Source organism: Epargyreus clarus, unplaced genomic scaffold (genome assembly GCF_041222505.1).
Source record: "Epargyreus clarus isolate Ecla_fem2 unplaced genomic scaffold, WU_Ecla_fem_2.2 ptg000022l, whole genome shotgun sequence".
NCBI classification, from domain to species: domain Eukaryota; kingdom Metazoa; phylum Arthropoda; class Insecta; order Lepidoptera; family Hesperiidae; genus Epargyreus; species Epargyreus clarus.
This window is the reverse complement of record NW_027332229.1, coordinates 2300893-2320916: the sequence shown is the minus strand read 5'-3', so window position 1 is coordinate 2320916 and position 20024 is coordinate 2300893. Positions and strand designations below refer to the sequence as shown.

The 20024-nt window shown below is 38.1% G+C and overlaps 2 protein-coding genes across 4 annotated transcripts in view; one reads left to right on the top strand and one right to left on the bottom strand.

Annotated features, from left to right (window-relative positions):
• Positions 1-1815, bottom strand: part of Chi (LIM domain-binding protein 2 Chi) — a 69116-nt gene extending 67301 nt beyond the window's left edge. Inside the window, exon 1 of one of the 2 annotated variants that reach the window (XM_073085192.1) lies at positions 1311-1815. Coding sequence is in view for 1 of the 2 variants with exons in the window: in XM_073085191.1 (XP_072941292.1) it covers positions 1427-1453 (27 nt within the window). In the remaining variant the exon portion in view is untranslated. The remainder of the gene's footprint in view (positions 1-1310) is intronic. The other variant, XM_073085191.1, reaches the window with a different exon arrangement.
• A 1528-nt stretch (positions 1816-3343) lies between these two features.
• On the top strand, positions 3344-19551 carry GCS1 (mannosyl-oligosaccharide glucosidase). Of its 2 annotated transcripts, none has more exons than XM_073085212.1 (16): positions 3344-3700; positions 4277-4428; positions 4955-5132; positions 6171-6357; positions 6695-6840; positions 7619-7806; positions 8369-8524; positions 9046-9194; positions 9918-10078; positions 14258-14388; positions 14978-15088; positions 15675-15763; positions 16217-16336; positions 17433-17550; positions 17970-18160; positions 19163-19551. In XM_073085212.1, exons 1-16 carry the CDS (start codon positions 3479-3481, stop codon positions 19297-19299), a joined length of 2436 nt encoding a protein of 811 aa, XP_072941313.1. In that variant the 5' UTR covers positions 3344-3478; the 3' UTR covers positions 19300-19551. The 2 variants fall into 2 exon arrangements, with proteins under 2 accessions (XP_072941313.1, XP_072941314.1); XM_073085213.1 differs by having other exon boundaries at positions 3345-3700; positions 6210-6357.
• Positions 19552-20024: the final 473 nt, after the last annotated feature.

The window sequence follows — 20024 nt, the reverse complement described above, 5'->3', positions numbered from 1 at the left end:
GGTTTTATTTTACGCGTTTCATAGTGTTAGGTTCATTTCTATATTTTTAAATGATAATGGTCAAAAAATTAAAGATGATTTTTACAGTTTTAAACGATATGGTAGGAAAAAATATAGTGGGAGTCAAGTTTTGTATAGACTTCACTAACAGTATTAAATAAATTTTGATAAACGATTTTTTTTTGTAAGCTTTCATCGCCTGTTTATTTAATGGCATAATTATGAGCTTTTTATCTTAGTGCTCTTTTACGAAACGATTTCTCGATAGAAGTGGAAAAATTCAACAATATTTTTATATGGATTACCTACCTACATACGTATCATTTAGAGCTTTTCGCTGAATCTAAGTTTTCATTATTTTAAACGTTTTTCTTTACAATTAATTTCAATAATTTCCTTCTCTAAAAAAGGCCTCGCTGGGGAATCATCTTTTAGAAATCGTTCTTCGATAATTATCATAAAGTGTGTATTGGATATTTTATTTTTTTATAGATTTACATTTATTGACAAGTAATAATAAGTTTGAAAAAATACTTGGCAAATATAATATTTATCCTAAAATAAGTGTAATGCCTAAAATTAGTCATATAAGTTATGTGGTAAGCATCGGTTTAGCTTACGGCTTACACTTAGTCAGAGATGTGGTTTTAGGTACCTACAAAATAGTTTACTGATAAAATAGCCGTTTGACAAATTTGAAAATTATCGTTATAAATGAAGATTTATTTAGCTTTCAGGCGAAATCGTGAACTTTATGGGTAATTGAATCAGAATGTTAGGCACTTTGTTAAATGTACATTTCGTAATATAAATCACGAATGAATTTGTCCGTGATTGCGTAATATCAATCATTATTATAGACGACGTAAAAATAATTCTGTTTCGTCATTACGGCGGTCGGTAGGAGTATTGGCTAAACAAGTTTTTAGGTTAGCTAAACAGCGTTCCAGTTTTTTTCGATTACCTGGCCAATTGATTCGCGGTACCTATAACGTACGGTCATATTATTATATTTTTTGCTACCATCACATACCTTTTCATAAGCTTTAAACGCACGATATTAATAATTCTTCTTTCAATAAGTTTCAAAAGTAACGACAGATCACACTTTCCATACACTTCGAACAAACAAACAAACTTATTTTTGTTATGATACGATGCGCATAGGCCGATCAGTTACCAGGCTCTCATAACCTAACAAGACATCGATTGGTAAACATTCCCTCCAAAAAAACTCGCCGTACAAAAAGGGTTTAGGGACCTGCTCGGGATAAAAAAACATCGAGAATACGAGGGATAGACCTCCGTACCTCCGTGGTTCGATCAGCGGCCGCCCCGCACGTTAAAAATCTCCGGGCTTTGGGGCGGGCCACCCCGCATTTCTGCACACAACAGTAATAACACTGAGCTCAGGCTCGCCACTTACGATGTTCCGGGTGCCTTTCTTCCTCATACGAACATCGCACGCCGTTTATCCATTTAACTATTTTAACTACACTACACTGACACTACAATCCACTCGCTCACTGACATCGAAGATTTAGTTTTTTTTTTTGGTGGCGTTGTCGCGTGCCGCGTCTGCCGGCCGGCGGGAGAGAAAAAGCGCACACGCAGGTAGGAGCCGCCGCGGCACGTTGAGGCGGTGCCTTTTCGAAAGTTTTACATTATTTCACTGATTAGTTTGAGAGAAGGTAGCGTTCGTTTCATGACAGCCGCGAAGCGTCGTGCATTATTTGAGGAGGACGACAGACACGCACTACACACCCGCTCGCTCGATGGCGATGTACTGAATCGTACTACTGGCTCGAGCGTCGGGGTCTCGCGGGGCGCGCCGCGGGGGACAGCCGGACCGCTGCCTTCTCGACGCAGCGCCCGCCTGCTTTACCGACGCGGCAGACAGGTGGCGCGGCTGGTTTTGTGCGCTGCGAGTGAAGCAACATCAGTGCTCGTGTAGCGCTTTCACTACATTTCATACGAAATATCAAATGTTTAATATATAATGATTGAATCAAGAACGATTTGTGTGTTATTTTGTAATAATAATAAAACTAGAAATACTTAATGATACATTTCTTTCTCTCCCAGGCTGTAATTCTAGAAAGTTATGATTACCTGGTAGTGGTGTATTATTTCTACCTACATTTCTATAATAATGAGTTAACTATAATATTTATGCACCCCTAACTAATTAAAATTTATAATAATAATGAACGAATGAACGAACGAAAAATGTTCCCAACATTTTGACTTGACGATTTTCACAAAAAATAAATTAACCTTGTCCTAATGTCCCTTGTAAGATTATACATAGTTGATGATTTCGATTATAGTATATTTTTAAATTACTAACATATTTTTTAATAAAATATTATGTTGTGAATATTATGCTGTCCCACCATACTATAGTGATAGTTATCCCACGGTGCACTGATATAACTATGGACGGTAACTATGGACACTATGGTAGTTTGAATATGTAAGTATATGATTGCCACGGTTTAGATCACACAAGCAGATCACCTACTACAGATTGGTTGGTATTTCAGTTTATCTTATTGCATGTGATTTTCAAAACAGAAAGATTTAATCAAATCATAATCATCATAATCAAATCAAATATAATTTGATTTGATTAGATTTAAATTCTTAATTGATCAATATTAATAATTCAAGACACCATTTACATTAATTTACATTACATTACATTACAGGTATTATGAAATGTAAATGTAATTCACATATAATGTGAATTACATTTACTGTAAATATATTTTGTCAGGCATCAATTTCATTGGAAATTGAAATAAAAACAATACTAATTTGTTTTCAATTTTCCTTATGTATTGTTTTTATGAATATCAGCAAAAATTCATAATATGAATTAAACTATAGAATTAAAGGGAAATTTAGTGCAGAATGTAATATGTTTGATTTAATGTATCGTAATATTTTTAGTATAATTGAGATTATTCATTAAAAAAATCCTTGGGAATAACAATTTAACCTTTGAATATCAAAATATTTAAATAATACTGACAGCTTTATATTACAGCCATAAAGTAAAATTAAAAACATTATTTTTATTCATAATTCGCGGTAAATGGTTGTTCTTTTTCCTGCATGGACATAGTAAAATATTTTAATAAGATGATTAAAATTCTAATATTTATTATTATTATTAAAAAAATCGTATCTAAATTATTTGTTAAAACGTTGCTATTATTATTTTACTTCATTCTCCATTATAACTCTATTACTTTTAAATCAAAAATTGTAATTTCATTTCAGAACTAACAACCGTTTGTCAAATTTGACAACGTCAAGCTTACGTATATGTCACGTCACGTCAACCCGTTATTGACGTTTGCTCTCTGCAAACAACTTTATCTTTTACTTAGCGATAATTCTAAAATCTATCGAAATTTGTTTAAAAATCGTCAATTACTTTGTTGAGATCGTAGTTTAATGTCTTACTAACATGGTTAAGCATAGAAAAACGGTTTCCACACAGCATAAACATGGCAATAACAACGAAACGAGTAGTAGTTCGGGCGGGAGCGACTCTTCGGTTTCGGGTCGCTTTAACCTGCGGTCTATGTGGAAGACCATCGTGGGGATGACCTGCCTGGTGGTGGCGGTGTACGTGAGCACGCTCGGCTACCTGGAGACGCGGGTAAACACGCCGTTCGATGGTGAAAAGGTAAAATGTACAGCCAAGTTTGGCAGCTATTCCCGGCGTTTTATCGTAACTTTATGGTTAATTTATTCAAATTAAATTACACTTAGTATTGTCAACTTATGTACTACTTAAATTTACAGTTTAAATTTATTTAAAATAGAAAATTAACATTTTAAATTACTAAACATGTTGGAAATTATTTTTACATATAGCAGCAATATAAGTCAGTATGTGGTTTTAAACTCGGACTCTTTTAACAGGGAGTCTGAATTCTATGTATATCTCCATTACAATATGCATTGTCACTTACCTAAACTGGCAAAGAAAATATTGAAAGAGTGTTTAAAAAAAATCTCAAGGATGTGTGAAGTATATTGAGTGCATATGTGAAGGTGGTAGAACCCTTTGTGGTTCGACTCCCTTCAAAACGGAACACAGCAGCGCCTATCACTGCTGTTATTAGGTTAAATTAGGTGTGGCGGTGGTGCCGCCGGAGTCGAACCACAAAGGGTTCTACCACCTTCAAATATGACTTGAATTCTCCAATGATTTCTATTTTAAAATTGTTTACTTATACATAACACTCATTCATTACAGGCCGTGGCGGAAACAGGTCTGGATGTACCAGACCGGTACTGGGGCACATACCGACCGGGTGTGTACTTTGGCCTTAAGTCCCGGGAGCCCAAGTCACCCGTCTTTGGTATGATGTGGTACGAGATGTCACTCATGGTACATAAGGGGATAAGGTTAGTACTTTATAACATTACAACAACAACATAATTATAACAATAACATAACAACTAACATAACATAATAACAATAACGTAATTTATATAAGAAAAATAAAATTTTGCATAAGAAAGAAAATCTTGCAATGCAGATATTCTACAATAAGAAGTTGATACTTAATATTTATTTTTAATTTTTAGTGAGATTTTTTCTCTGGGTGAACACATCACCCCGTACATACAGACTATTAAGCAATAACATCTCATAACATTGTATAATATAAGTATTTACTTATAAAAGATTTTCTATCGCCACATCCTCTCCATAACGAACCACTTTACTTTACTTGATATAAAACCAAGTTAGTTAATTTATTTACTACCTGCCTATAGGAACATCTATGTAACAAAATATTTTATAGGGATAAATGAAAATGAAGAAGAGAAGAGGTTACTTGCTCTCCAGAGCCTCAAAATTACATGTTTGAATGGTATAGTTCATAATATTGATTGTTTTTCTCAAATTATTAAATATTAATTGCAGACATTGGTGTGAGCAGAATGACAATCTAGCATCCTATGGTTGGTTGCGGCATGATGGAGTCAACTTTGGAGAGCAGCTGATCGCTGATCCACCCCACATCATATACACTTCCTTCATCAAGACTTCAGGAGGCAAACATGGTGGCCACTGGACAGCAAGGATCAATATTACTGCACTGGTATGGATCTGCAGTACCAGGAGAGCAGATATGATGGCATATTCTTGATAACATTTCTAAGTGTCATCAATAATATGTATGAAATTTGGATGTTAAATGGGCACTGCAGATCATATAATGTTGGTAAAAAGTCCAAAATATTCAAATAAAGACCCTATTTGAGTATTTTGGAGCTTGGATCAAACAAAGATGTGGTACCTAAGGGCTAAGTTGGAAAGCCTCATATTATATTACTAAGTGCTGGTATAAGGCTGTCATAAGTGTGGCGGTGCATATTTATATGCACTATGAAGATACCCAACTTTAAGCAGCTTGCAATGAAAATATTAGTACTGTATAATGTATAAATAAAAGACCAGGAGAGTAGTTAATTAAGGTAGCAGTTGTAAATAGTAAAATTACAAAGCCTCTTTCAAAGCTGGTACAACTTGCATTTAACCAGTGTGTCACTATCGCCACTTTTATCTTTGGCAGTATAGTGATGTCATATTCTGATTGCAGTTGTTAATAACAGGCTACTCTTTCTTCTTATAACCTTTTGTTAGTACGTTTTTAAATTGATTACCAACCTGTATAATGCATGTACACTTTACTTTTTTGCATATTAGAGATAAATTTTGTGTTTTGGATGACTCTTTATTACGATAATTTTTATTTCGTAATTGTGTGTAAAAAGTGCTCTTTCACGTTATTATTTATTTTACTAAACGCATGAATTTCATCACACTTACTTCACCATATCATATTGACAGGGGATTACCATTTACTACAAATAAACTATTATCATTAAAAAAGGCCATTCCTTTCAACTTCTGTATCATATTCTCTTTACATATCATAATTTCACGCAACAATATTGCATGGGTATCTCAGGTATATTCCATTGCACGCCAACTCGTACTAGCATTTTTTAAACTACCACACTTTCGATATTATAGCATGTGTAATCCGTGATTGCAGGAATCCACAGCTTGAAGCTTATCATAACTAACCCATCCCATACTAACAACGCCCTACCGTGAGAGCACTTGTCCTTAGGAACAGCTGCCTACAGCGCGGGAGGCGTTCAACTTTCAGAACGCGCAACGTAACGCCCCGTTCGTGCTGACCTGGTACGCTGCGCTCGACGGCGCTTCGCCCCCGGGGCTCCGGTACCGCGACAATGAGATATTGGGGTACACGCCGCAGTTGAACAACTTCAAAATTAGTTTTTCGACTTACAAAGGTGTGATATTACTTTCGCAATATATTTACTACTAGCTGACCCGCCAAACGTGTTGCCATATAAATAAAAAAATGTTATGGGTGTGAAAAATAGATATTAGCCGATTCTCAGACCTACTGAATATGCATATAAAATTTGGTGAAAATCGGTAAAGCCGTTTCGGAGGAGTACGGTAACTAACATTGTAACACGAGAATTTTATATATAAGATTGAATATTAAGCTAAGTTACATATTAGAGAGAATTTTTATGTGAAGTCAAAGGCCTTGCATAGCTTTCCTGTGTATTTTATAAATTGATTGAACACTATTTTTAATTGATTTCATAAATATTTCAGGTAAAATTCTCCACACGTCGTTTTCTGAAGCCCATGTACCAGGGCTCAATCTTCTTAAAGAGAAGTATTACTCATTGCTCAGGATATTGGACCATCAGACCTTCGGGAAAATGGCTGTAATGGGACCTGATTCTGAAACAGAAGATGTGAGCATTTACATTTATACAATACACATTTGATATGATCATGGTTGAATTCGTCGTAATTCGACTTGAGGGATACGAACGGTGACTCTATTTCTGCCTAACAACAACAGTGTTAGAACTTATAAGATTTACTAAAAACGATTCTGTAAAAACAATTTCTCGTTTTTGTACATGCATGGGAGAGAGCGAGCGAGAGGTATAGAGGAAGCGAGCGAGAGAATGAGCGAGTGAAATAGAAAAACCGTGTGAGAGAGGGAGAAAGTGTGGGAGAGAGAGAGAGAAACTGTGCGAGCGAGATGGAGAGACAGTCTGAGCGAGAGGGAGAAAAAGTGCGAGCGAGAGGGAAAAACAGTGCGAGTGAGATGGAGAAACAGTGTGAGCGAGAGGGAGAAAAAGTGCGAGCGAGTGGGAGGAACAGTGTGAGCGAGATAGAGAAACAGTGCGAGCAAGAAGGAGAAAAAGTGCGAGCGAGAGGGAGAAACAGTGTGAGCGAGAGAGAGACAGTGTGAGAGAAAGGGATAAACAGTGCGAGTGAGATGGAGAAATAGTGCGAGCGAAAGGGGAAACAGTGTGAGCAGGAGGGAGAAACAGATTGAGAGAATGGAAGGAATAGTGCGAATGAGATGGAAAAACAGTGCGAGACAAAGGGAGAACAGGGTAAGCGAGACAGAGAGTAAGCGAGAGAGAAGGAGTGTGTGAGAAAGCCGCCATTACGAAGTTTAATTTTCCTTAATCAAGTTATATGGGGGTCTTAATTATGGACTTTAATAATTTTCAGGGCAAGGAAGTGAACTTCATACCGGTACAGATGTTAGTGGAGACGCCGTTTGTGTTAGACGTGGTTTACACATCAGAGGACCTGCCGGCGCCGCCATTGAGGGGCGACGATTATACCAGGCTGTTAGAAGAAAATAAGAAGGCGTTCGACGCGAGGTTCGAGGACACCTTCAAACTGACTGAAAAAGGGTAATGATTATTTTGCTCTATCTCTCTAAAGTTTCTTTGGTTTTGATTCTAGTGGCACTGCCGTCATACTTATTTCTGTGTGTTACCAGTGAGTTAGCATAAGTGTTCTTATTTCTAACAAAAAGTATTCCAACTTAGTCTTAGGAGGTAGCACTGTTAAGGTGGTCCCTAGAAAGAACCCTTTGTGGTTCAACTCCGGCGGCACCACCACCACACCTATTTCTACCTAATAACAGCATTGTTAGGCGCTGCTTTGTTCCGTTTTGAAGGGGGTGGTAAGGGAGACAGACTTTTCCGAGGCGTTCCAGCTAGTCCCCAGGTGTAGCGGCGCATCTGTGGCCGAACTCAGGTAGGAATATCTAATCCTATCTGGGGTTGATTACAGATGTCCATCTACGATCGACTTTTGATTGGTCTTACGATATCCATGGGCGGCAGTAACCACTTATCCTGGAAGACCTCGAGTTCGTTTGCTCTATTTTATAAAAAAAAAAACCGTTTAAGAAGGCCACGAAAATTAAAACTTTCAAAATAGTTACAACATAAGAAAATTTTGCACCAGGTACGCAGAAGACGAAGTGTCTATAGCGCGAGCGGCGATGTCGAACATGGTGGGCAGTATCGGCTACTTCTACGGAACCAGCCGCGTGCAGTCCCAGTACACCAGCGAGCCGGTGCCGTACTGGAAGGCCGCATTGTACAGCGGTGTGCCTAGCAGGCGAGTTACACCTTTATTATTACAAGATTTAAGGTGAATTTCGCCTGAACGTACAAGTGCAACGCTCATTTTCTTATTCATTTATTATGAAGAAGTTTATTGACCTTCAGTTCAATAACCCTTCATTCAAACTTTGCAAGGATGTTCCAAATTTAAATATTAACATTTATTTTTGTATTCATTTTAGTTCATGTGATTCTCCAGTTCAATAACCCTTTTTTAACTTTGCAAGAATGTTCGGAATTTAAATATTATATATCTTTGTTTGATTGTAATTTATGTGGTCCTGGTATTTAAGTTTATTGTAAATATCCTTTCTGATAACAACTTCAAAATCTAAAAATATTTGAAGAAACCATAAGTATAGTCCGCGTTAAACTGCAAGTCTACTCTGAATATAGACATGAATCGCGTCGCCATAGTAAATTGTATGACTGCACCTGCTCGCAACAACTTCAGAGCGGACTAGTAGTTTGGCGCGGACTATAATAATAATTTATTTATGTCATGTAATCTTACAGATCATTTTTCCCGCGCGGTTTCCTATGGGACGAGGGTTTCCACGGGCTGCTAATCGGGCGCTGGTCTCTGGACATCCAGTTGGACATCGCCGCCCACTGGCTGGATTTACTCAACGTGGAGGGTTGGATACCACGAGAACAGATCTTGGGTAACAAATATAATCATAATAACTAAAACTATACATTTAAAAATAAATGTATCTCTTTTTTAGGGAATATTTTGTATAAAACATTCATTTCAAGAGGACAGAGAGTCAATGGCATCTCGCTAGCATTTTTAAAATGTATTTCAGTTTTATTGATAGACAGACATATCTGAGGCATTCAAGCTTAGCCCTCAGGGCAGGTTATCTGTGAACCACCCTAGGATATATAGAATTCCAATCCTACTTGTAGATACAAATGTCCATGGGCGACAGTGGCCACTCACAGTGAGAGTTTAGTTGAATTGTTAGTCTTTCTTACATTACGTAAACATCGGAAGTACCAGGTAATTATGCGTAAACAGCGTCTCGTTAGTAGCTGGTTGTATTGAAGGTGGTAGAACTCTTTGTGGTTCGACTGCGGTGGCACCACCGTCACACCTATTTCTGCCTAATAACAGCAGTGGTAAACGCATCTGTGGCCGACCTCAGGTAGGAATATCTAATCTAGTTGGTCGATTGCAGATGTAATGGCAGTAGCTATTTACCATCAGGGGGACTGCATGCTCTTCTGCTACTTCTATATTATAAAAAACCGGAGAATTATTAGTTTTTCTTATTTTACATAAAAGATCAGAAATACCAGGACATTATGCGTAAACGGCATCAGTAGCTACACTAACTTATGGAATTCAAATTCTCGCTTATGAAATGTGTTGTCGGTACCAGGCGCGGAGGCGCTCGCGCGGGTGCCTGCGCAGTTCGTGGTGCAGAGCAACGCGGCGGCCAACCCGCCCATGCTCGCGCTGACGCTGGCGCGCCTGGTGCGCTCCGCCGCCTGGGGCCACGACCAGCGGGAGCGGCTCGCGAGACTCTTCAACAGGCTGCAGGTATCATCAACATAGTGTACTTTTTATACGCTTTATAATTAATATTAGCTTCACTTGTATGTTTGTCAGTGAGTAACTCCGTTTTTTTCATAAAGAAAAATCATGTAGCACCTCAGTTATTGCAAACAATAAAGATATATAGCAAACAAGGAAGGCCTCTCTCCATTGTTCTTTCCCAACACGGTTGGTCCCCGCGGGAAATGTAGACCAACACCCTCTAACAGCTGATCATCCACTACAACAATCAACTCTACGGCAAACCTATAACAGTCAATGCAATCTACCTAGTAATACTCGTACTATAATTAACAGAAACATGAAACAAAGAATGCGCTCCACACTACAAATAGCGACACTAAATACCAGAACACTCCGATCCGAAGAAAGTCTACAAGAGTTAGAAATAGCACTGAATAACCTTAAATGGGATATACTCGGTATTAGCGAGATGCGGAGAGTAGGGGAAGCAATAGAAGAACGACCCACTTATATTCTCTACCATAAGGGTGAAATAGCAGGTCACAGAGGTGTGGGCTTCCTCATAAAAACGTCACTCAAATATAATATTGAAGAATTTATAGGGATATCTGACAGAATAGCAATTTTAAATATGAGATTTTCAAACTATAAAAAAATGTGGACGTTAATTCAAGTGTATGCCCCAACCGAACAAGCGAAAATAGAAGAGTTAGATCATTTTTATATTAAACTTTCAGACTGCATATCGCAATTTTCAAGTAACCATATCATAGTCATGGGTGACTTTAATGCCCAGGTTGGCAGTCGGCGGAGTGGAGAAGACCTCGTAATTGGTAAATTCGGTCACGGAAAAAGGAGTCCTCATGGGCAAACTTTGATAGAATTCCTGTTAGAACACAACCTGACTATCTTAAATACTATGTTTTATAAAAAACCTACCAATAAATGGACATGGATTTCCCCCGATGGTAAATATAGAAATGAAATTGATTATGTGATTACCAACTTTAAGAATGCATTTACAAACACGGAAGTTATTCAAACCTTTAACTTCAATACTAATCATCGAATGGTGAGAAGCTCCTTAAGATTAGTACCACCTAAACACTCAAGAAAACGATTTATTAACACTAATGTAGGCCAGGTGGATGAGAAACACATCAAGAACAATATTTCAATGCTGTCAGAATGGAATATACTACAAGACCTAGACAAAGATTTAATGAAAACATATGAAAAACTTGAACAAAGACTTATACCAACATCTAAAATAAAAAACAATATTAAAACTAAATTTTTCCTTAGCGACAACTCTACCAAACTTATACAGGAGAGACAAAAGATATTAGCGGACCCAAATAAGAAAAGTAGGTTCACAGAAATTGCCGAAATAAGTAAATCTATAAACAAGAGCATTAGAAAAGACAGAAAACGAAGAAAATGGCAAATCTTACAAAAACACATAAACGAAACGGGAGGTATAAGCAAAGCTTTGAAAGAACTCAGGGAAATTAACAAAGAATGGATACCAAAGATGAACCGACATGGAAAATGCATCACAACACGAAAAAACATAATAGAGCACGCTACAACCTTCTATAGACAACTATATGCTAGAGACATTAATATAACACCACAACTTAGTTTAGCATCGACCCACACATGGCCTTTAGATCAATTATCAAAGGTAGAGCAGGAACCTGAGATTTTAATTAAAGAAGTAGAAAAAGCAATCCTTAGCCAAAAAACAGGTAAAGCCCTCGGTCCTGATAAAATTGCAAACGTCATGTTGAGAGGTACTGTCGACGTATTAAGTCCTATCCTCACTAAAATCTTCAACAAAATGCTCACTTCGTGCAGTATCCCACAACAATGGACCAAATCTCACATAATTCTTTTGCACAAAAAGGGACCTAGAGAAGAGATCGGCAATTACAGACCAATTAGCCTCATATCAAATGTGTATAAAGTATTTGCTAAAGTTATCTTAGAAAGAATCCACAAGAAGCTAGATGAACAACAGCCAGTAGAACAAGCCGGCTTTCGCAAAAACTATTCGACTTTAGATCACATTCATACAATTAAACAGGTAATTGAAAAATACAAAGAGTTTAATAAAATTGTGTATATAGCGTTCATTGATTATAATAAGGCGTTCGACAGTTTGATCCACGAACGAATTTGGGACAGTTTACAGCAACAAGGTATACCACAAATCTACGTAAATATCATTAAAAAAATGTACTCAAATAGTAGAGCGAGAATACAGCTGGAATCGTTAGGTAATGAATTTCCTATAGAGAAAGGAATTAGGCAGGGAGACCCAATCTCGCCGAAGATTTTTTCAGCTGTATTGGAAAGTATCTGTCGAAATTTGGAGTGGGAAAGCTTTGGTATTTGTATAAATGGTAAGAGACTAAATCACCTAAGGTTTGCCGACGACATAGTGTTGATGGAAGAATCGCCGAGAGTTCTAGAGCAAATGATTAGAGACTTATCTAAAGAGAGTAATAAGTTTGGTCTAGTCCTGAATAATTCAAAAACAAAGCTCTTGACTAATAGCGTAGAGGTAGAGATAGCAGTAAATGACGATGTGTTAGAGTACGTTGAGGATTATGTTTATTTGGGACAAATCATATCATTTAAAGATCAGATGAAAAAAGAAGTCAACAAAAGGATAGCAAATGGGTGGAAAAAGTACTGGGCACTAAAGTATTTAATGAAAAATAAAGACTTTAGCATGTCCATTAAACGCAAGTTATTTAACACGTGTATTTTACCTTGTTTGACTTATGGCTGTGAGACATGGGCCCTTACATCACTAAATAGAACGAAACTTGCAACATGTCAACATGCTATGGAGAGAAGCGTTCTTGGCCTCAGAAAAAGTGATAGAGTTAGGAATATAGATATAAGACAAAAAACCAAATTTACAGATATTTTGCAAAGGATAGACCAACTAAAATGGAAATGGACTGGCCACTTGATGCGCTCTAAAGAGGAAAAGTGGAGTAAGGAAATCACAGATTGGTACCCCAGAGATTCCAAAAGAAGTAGAGGTAAGCAATATTGCAGATGGGAAGATGAAATTAGAAAGACAGCGGGACCATACTGGAGGAGAGTCACAAGAGACAGGGCTCAGTGGAAAGAATTAGAGGAGGCCTTTGCCAGGAGGCAAACTGAGTTAAGAGACCTGATATAAGAGGTGATTTGTTAAATATTTTTATTTTTATTGTTTATTTTAAATCGAAAAGATGTAAAACCTTTTGCTATATTAGTGTTTGTATATTCTCAGTAATAAAGGCTATTTTATTTTTTATTTATATAACTCCGTTTTTCAGTAGAAAGAGATCAACATACATCCTTATCTTAGACGACCCGCGTGGCGGAGCGGTCACCATACCGGTCTGACGCGCAGAGGGTCCCGGGTTCGATCCCCAGTCAGACAGAAATCTAAATGATGAATTTAGGTTTCTGTTTGTGGGCCCAGACCTTAAACAGAAACCATGTCTTTGTGTGTGTCCATGGTGCCATGTACACACACAAAGACAAAGACCTGTTTGTGTATTTGTCTTTGTGTGTCCATGGCACCCACGACACAGGGAATCCTAGTGTGGGGCTGTGAGTGTAGAAAGCGTTATTATTATTATTATCTTACGCTGCATGTATGAAATAATGAAATAGAATACTTTTCTACTTTTTAGTTTTTATCATAAAAGCGTGTTTTTTAGTTTTTTGTATTATGAAAATTGTATTAACTTGACACATTTACACTATTTTTTTTGGATATTATTAGGTGGGTCATGAAGTTTTAGTTCAGCTTTGATAATTTATGTCGTCGACCCCTTCAGTACTATTGCTGAGCTTGGGTCTAATTTTATAATGAGAGGATTTAAAGTTAATATGGTAAACATCACACAGTTTTGAGAACTTTATTCTTTATAGAACACTCAAGCGTATAGGTTACCTCAAGATGTTTTTATAATACGCACATGACTTTGAAAAATCAACGATTGCGACCTTGCCGTTATAAGTGATCATTTTAAATGCGTATAATTTATTGGAGATGCATAGTCGGACTTCCAATATGGGATACTCTAAAAAGTCAAGAGTGACTAGTGGAGTGAAGCTGAAATTAGCTCCCAAGTGATGCAACCCTAGTACCTAAAATAATTTTACAAATTTTATGTCCACCCCCAGGCGTGGTACCAGTGGTTCCAGAATACTCAGAAAGGTGAAGAGCCCACGTCGTACCGCTGGCGAGGCCGGGAGGACGATGGCCTGCAACTCAACCCCAAGACTCTTACCTCTGGACTGGATGACTATCCTAGGTAAGATTTTGTAAATATTGTGTGAAATTGAATTAAAAAATGACTGTAACACACTTATTGGGATCATCCGCGTCAAACGGCTGGTCCGCTCTGAAGTTGTTGCGAGGTGTAGTCATAAAATTTGCTATGGCGACGCGATTGATTTCTATATACAGAGCGGACTAGCAGTTTTACGGGGACTATAAATGCCGTTCATAGATATCTGTTATCGACACCTAGTATTGTTGAGATTTGAGATCGGCTACAGATTGATACCTCAGATGATCACATTGGAATCCATTGGAATGCAAATCACCTACAACACCGTAAAATAGAAGTGCCTAATATTGATGATCTAGAATTGTTTTAATTGGTTTTTATTTATCTGAGTTAGGGAATTTCTTGTTGGAAAAAAAAAATATGTTCAAACATGCTCTATGGATATGATAGGATTCTGAAGGTTATGTTCTTTTAGTAAGTATACTGTAGGGACAAACACAATCAAACCATAGCATTTAGTTGTCTGTGGCATAAGGGATCATAGGAGAGGTGTTGCAGGGGCACCTATATTATATTATATTTATCATATTATAATCGTAAAACCTCCCAGGGCATCCCATCCATCAGACATCGAGCGGCATGTAGACCTGCGCTGCTGGATGTACGCTGCGGCCGACGCAATGGCCACCATCGCCGAAGCGCTGGGCCGAGATTCCGATAAGTATGTACATTTTCATTTTATTTTCAATTACCTCAGAAGATTGAAACACTTTATTCGAGTCTATAATAAAAATTAGAAGCCCTTTCTGTCAGGTTGTCTTCAAGGATAGTCTACCAAATCTATACTACTACGTAATTAAAAAGATAAAGTTACTTATAAAATAAATTGTACTTTTTATCTTTTTTTCTTTTCTTTATAATTTGAGCTTAACGATAAAGCAGACGTGCTACCTGATGGAAAGTAGTCAACGTCGCCTATGAACCATTTGAAACACCAGAGGAGGCGCCAATGCATCACCGACTTTGAAGGAGAGCTCTTTTTGCACCTTTTTTTGAAGACCCCATGTCATAGCGCTCCGGGAATACAATCATCTCATCGCAATTATAAAATTAGTTTTAGTTCTGATGACGTCATTAAAATTAACTGTTACAGTTCCTCATACCCTATATCGTGGGTGCCACATATACACACAAACAAACAGACACAAAGACAAACAAAGCAGACCAGATATTTTAATTCATTTACACCAACGTGAAATCATACCAGGACTCTATAAATAATGCAGCTAATGTATGAAATGCTACAGATTCGAGGCGACGCGTGACCAGCTGGGCGACGAGGCTTTGCTGAACGAACTGCACTGGTCGCCGCACACGCAGACATACGCCGACTACGGTCAGTTCATGATGCCCTGGTACTTCAGCAAATAAAGGAACCTATTGCTGAATATGTTCGATACTGATTTCTCTTACAGTGGATTGGATAGAGTTAATCACGCTGGCTAATTGCTTATTTGTGGACTTCGCAAGCCTTGGACTAGGAAACTTGTAAATTTTTGGTTTTAATTGGCTTATTATATTAACTTTTAAGATAAAACCTGCTCCACATTTTCGCGAGAACGCGAGAAAAACCCGATACGTATCAGCTCCACATTCTCGTTTCTCCTGCTTTTCTCGCGTTCTCGCGAGATTCTCGCGAGAATGTGGAGCGGGCTTAACAACAATATGGATGGATATTTTCATTTACTCAATACTCAGTACCCTATGAGACGGTTAAATATAATTTTCTTCATCAACAAAGCAAATAATATTGATGCCACAAGGTGAAGTTTCTGATAAATTATTCCAGGTCTTCATACGGACGGTGTAAGGCTTGTCAGACAGCAGTCCAAACACGCCAACGAGATGGGCAAGGTGGTCCGCAGTGTCACCGTACCGCCGCAGCCGCGACTCGTAACATCTGCTTATGGTAAATGATCCTAATTTAACCTCTTAAATTTCTGGCAGCCTGGTTTTATAAGAATCATTAAGATATTTTTATTTTTTTTTATAATATAGGAGTAGCAGGCGAGCATGCAGTCCACCTGATGGTAAGTGTCTCCTGCCGCCCATTGACATCTATAATCAAACCCAGATAGGATTAGATATTCCTACCTGAGGTCGGCCACAGATACGCCGCTACCCCTGAGGACTAAGCTGGAAAGTCTCGGGAAAGCATCTCTCCATTACCACACCCTTCAAACCAGAACTCAGCAGCGTTTAACACTGCTGTTATGAGGTAGAAAAAGGTGTGGCGGTGGTGCCGCCGGAGTCTAATCAAATCAAATCAAATCAATTTTTTTTATTCAAAATAGGTTCTTTACAGAGCACTTTTTGAATGTCAATACAACTACCACCACTTCACAAGGTGTTTCGTTATGGAGAAGAAGCGGCGAAAGAAACTCCATAACACACATCTTTTAAAAAAAATGTTTTTGACAATGTTAACTTAACGTAATAGTACATGTGGAGCTGGAACTACTTCAGACCACACCATTTTGTCAGTCAAATAATCACTTTATAGTACGTTTTTTTACATAGCGTTAGTTTAACGACATGTTTGAACTTTTAACGAACCACAAAGGGTTCTACCATATTCAAAAGCCTTCGTAAAGTGGACTTAACAAGGACTTCTGTAGCGATGCAGTCCATCTGATGTTAAGTAGATCACCCTCATTACTCCTGCCACTCAAGTTTAACTATAATTGTATGTTTCTGTTAGCCTTGAACTTTCATGAGATTCGTGAAGTGTATCGACCAAGATGTGATCTGACTTGGTATCCATCTGTTAAGTAGACCACCCTCGTTATTCGTTTCACTTTCATAGTCCGCGCCAAACTGCTAGTCCACTCTGAAGTTGTTGCGAGCATACAATTTGCTATGGCGACGCGATTCATTTCTATATTCAAAGCGGACTAGCAGTTTTACACGGACTATATGTTGGCAAAATGCTTCATATTAGCTTATTGGCTTAACCACAATCTAAAATCACTACAATAAATTACATAAAATATATTTTCTTTCAGGTTATGTGTCCCTGTTCCCGATGCTGCTCAAAGTGCTGCGGCCGGACAGTGATAATCTCGGCAAGATCCTACAGGACCTGGACAAGCCTGATCTTTTATGGTCGCCTTATGGACTAAGGTAAAACACATCTATAATAAAATACATACATACAATGTCTACATTTTAAAAAATTTAATAAACCTCTTCTTTAATAGGAAATGTTTTAATGTCACTCGTAATTGTTATTATGGAAACTCTTCTTGAGATTTGTCACTATATTATTATATCCATCTGGCATCTGGTATAGTCCGCGTAAAACTGCTCGTCCGCTCTGAATATAGAAATGAATCGCGTCGCCATAGTCAGTTGTATGACTGAACTTGCTCGTAACAACTTTAGAGCGGACTAGCAGTTTGGCGCGGACTATACTGATTCGTGGATAAGTTTTGTTAATTACAATAGTCTATTAATAGTATTAAAATTTTTGATATAGTTGGCTTGAAATTTTGCATTATGCAGACTTAAGTAAAATAAAAACATTTCATTTTTAATTCTAGATCCCTATCAAAATCCGCACCGTTGTACATGAAGCGCAACACGGAACACGACCCGCCGTACTGGCGCGGGCAGGTGTGGATAAACATCAACTATCTCGCTCTCTCCGCGCTGAAGCACTACGCCACGGAGGCGGGGCCTCACGCCGCTAGAGCGGGAGAGCTGCACAAGAAGCTCAGGGACAATGTCGTTGGTGAGTATCGGTTATGTTTATGTGCTCCTGGTACCATCAAATTTATATGTTTGCTCATCAATTTTTTTTGAGCGATGGAGGTCGTCTACGTATTGAAAAATACTTTTGGATCCCCATAGGTGATCATCGAGATTTAAAAAATTCTAGACATAAATTCTAGTTTCATCAATGAATATAGAATTGGCGGGTTTTGTATAATAATTTATCTAAACTCGCATCTTCTGGAATAGTAATGCGAGTGCAAGGCCAACAGAAACCATAATAATGATGGACTAAGTTTGAACGCCTCGGATAAGTTTTAGTATGTCTCTTACTACGCTAATCAAAGCGGAACACATCAGCGCTTCACACTGCCGTTAAAAAGCAGAAATAAGTATGACGATAGTGCCTCCGCCGCCACAGAGGGTTCTACCAACTTCAATTATTCATGTTTCTCTAGTATACAACTAATACTTATTGGGCAGAGTGAGCTGCTAGGTCCGCGTTTCCCAACCTGTGGTCCGCGGACCCCTGGGGGTCCGCGTGTATATGTATGGGGGTCCGCGTGTATATGTATGGGGGTCCGCGGTGTCATCTCCGGACCATACATAAATTGCTCATTAAATGCAAAAGGGCCGCAAAACGAAAAATCAGCAAACCAGTTTTATTAGAAAACGTGATCTAAGCACACAGTATTTTAAAAAATAAAAAAAGATGCATCCAATGATCTATAACACTATTTTTAATCTATTTAAAAAAAAAAAACAAAAACAAAATACATAAATCGGTCTTTCAAATTATGTTTTGGCTGGGATTGCTTCTCTTCATTTTATTAAGGGGGTCCGTGAAAAATGTGCTTGATTGCCTAAGGGTCTGTGGACTGAAAAAGGTTGGGCAACGCTATGCTACCCCGCTCAATTCCCAGTTTGTGTATATTTGCAAAATGTTTAGAAAACTTCAGATTTCTAGTGGCGCTATCTGTTAGGAGTGGAAACTCACCACACTCGTATGATTTTCTTCCAGGTAACATAATATCAGAGTACAAGCGCACTGGTTATCTATGGGAGCAGTACTCTGGAGAGAATGGCCGTGGGTCCGGTTCACGACCCTTCACCGGCTGGACGGCCCTTGTAGTACTCATGATGGCTGACGAGTACTAACATTGTGAGATCTCTTGCAACTAGCTCAATTATGCGAAAAAATTCTTATCGCGAATTCCACGATGGGTCCGTGAGTTTAAGCCTTTGAAACCTGTTCTCCTGGTAGTCTTCTCTACAGATTAATCTTAGATACACATAAACCAAATCGAATTCCGGTCGCAAATTTGTTTGTATAATCCGCGTCAAACTGCTAGTCCGCTCTGAAGTTGTTGCGCACAACTACAAGCATATATTCTGTAATAATGTAAGGGCATACTACTATTACTACTAACGCAGCTATGTACCCGTCATAGCGGGCTGCGGAGGGGAGCCTGGAGGGGTCTACAACGCTACTCGTTTCTATATTCAGAGCGGACTAGCAGTTTGGCGCGAACTTATACATCGCTACGCAGTAGGTATATTATCAGTCCCTTTACATCAAAACATGCTTTTTATATAACTAGACCTTCGCTCGTTAGTAATAACTATTAATCAATCATAAATCATAACCGCCTTATATCCTACCATTCTGGAAATATCTTAAGATGAAGTTCGAAGTTAAATCTCCACTTCGTATATCATAATCCACCCAGTTCTAAACATAAGGTATTTAGTTATAGAAATTTCGGGATTCCATTAATATAAGATTTTATAATAACGTAACGATGTAGGCCAAAACATTTTAGCAACTAACTAGCGGTTTAAGTAGATCTTAGTGATATTACTGACTACTTAGTTAATTAAGG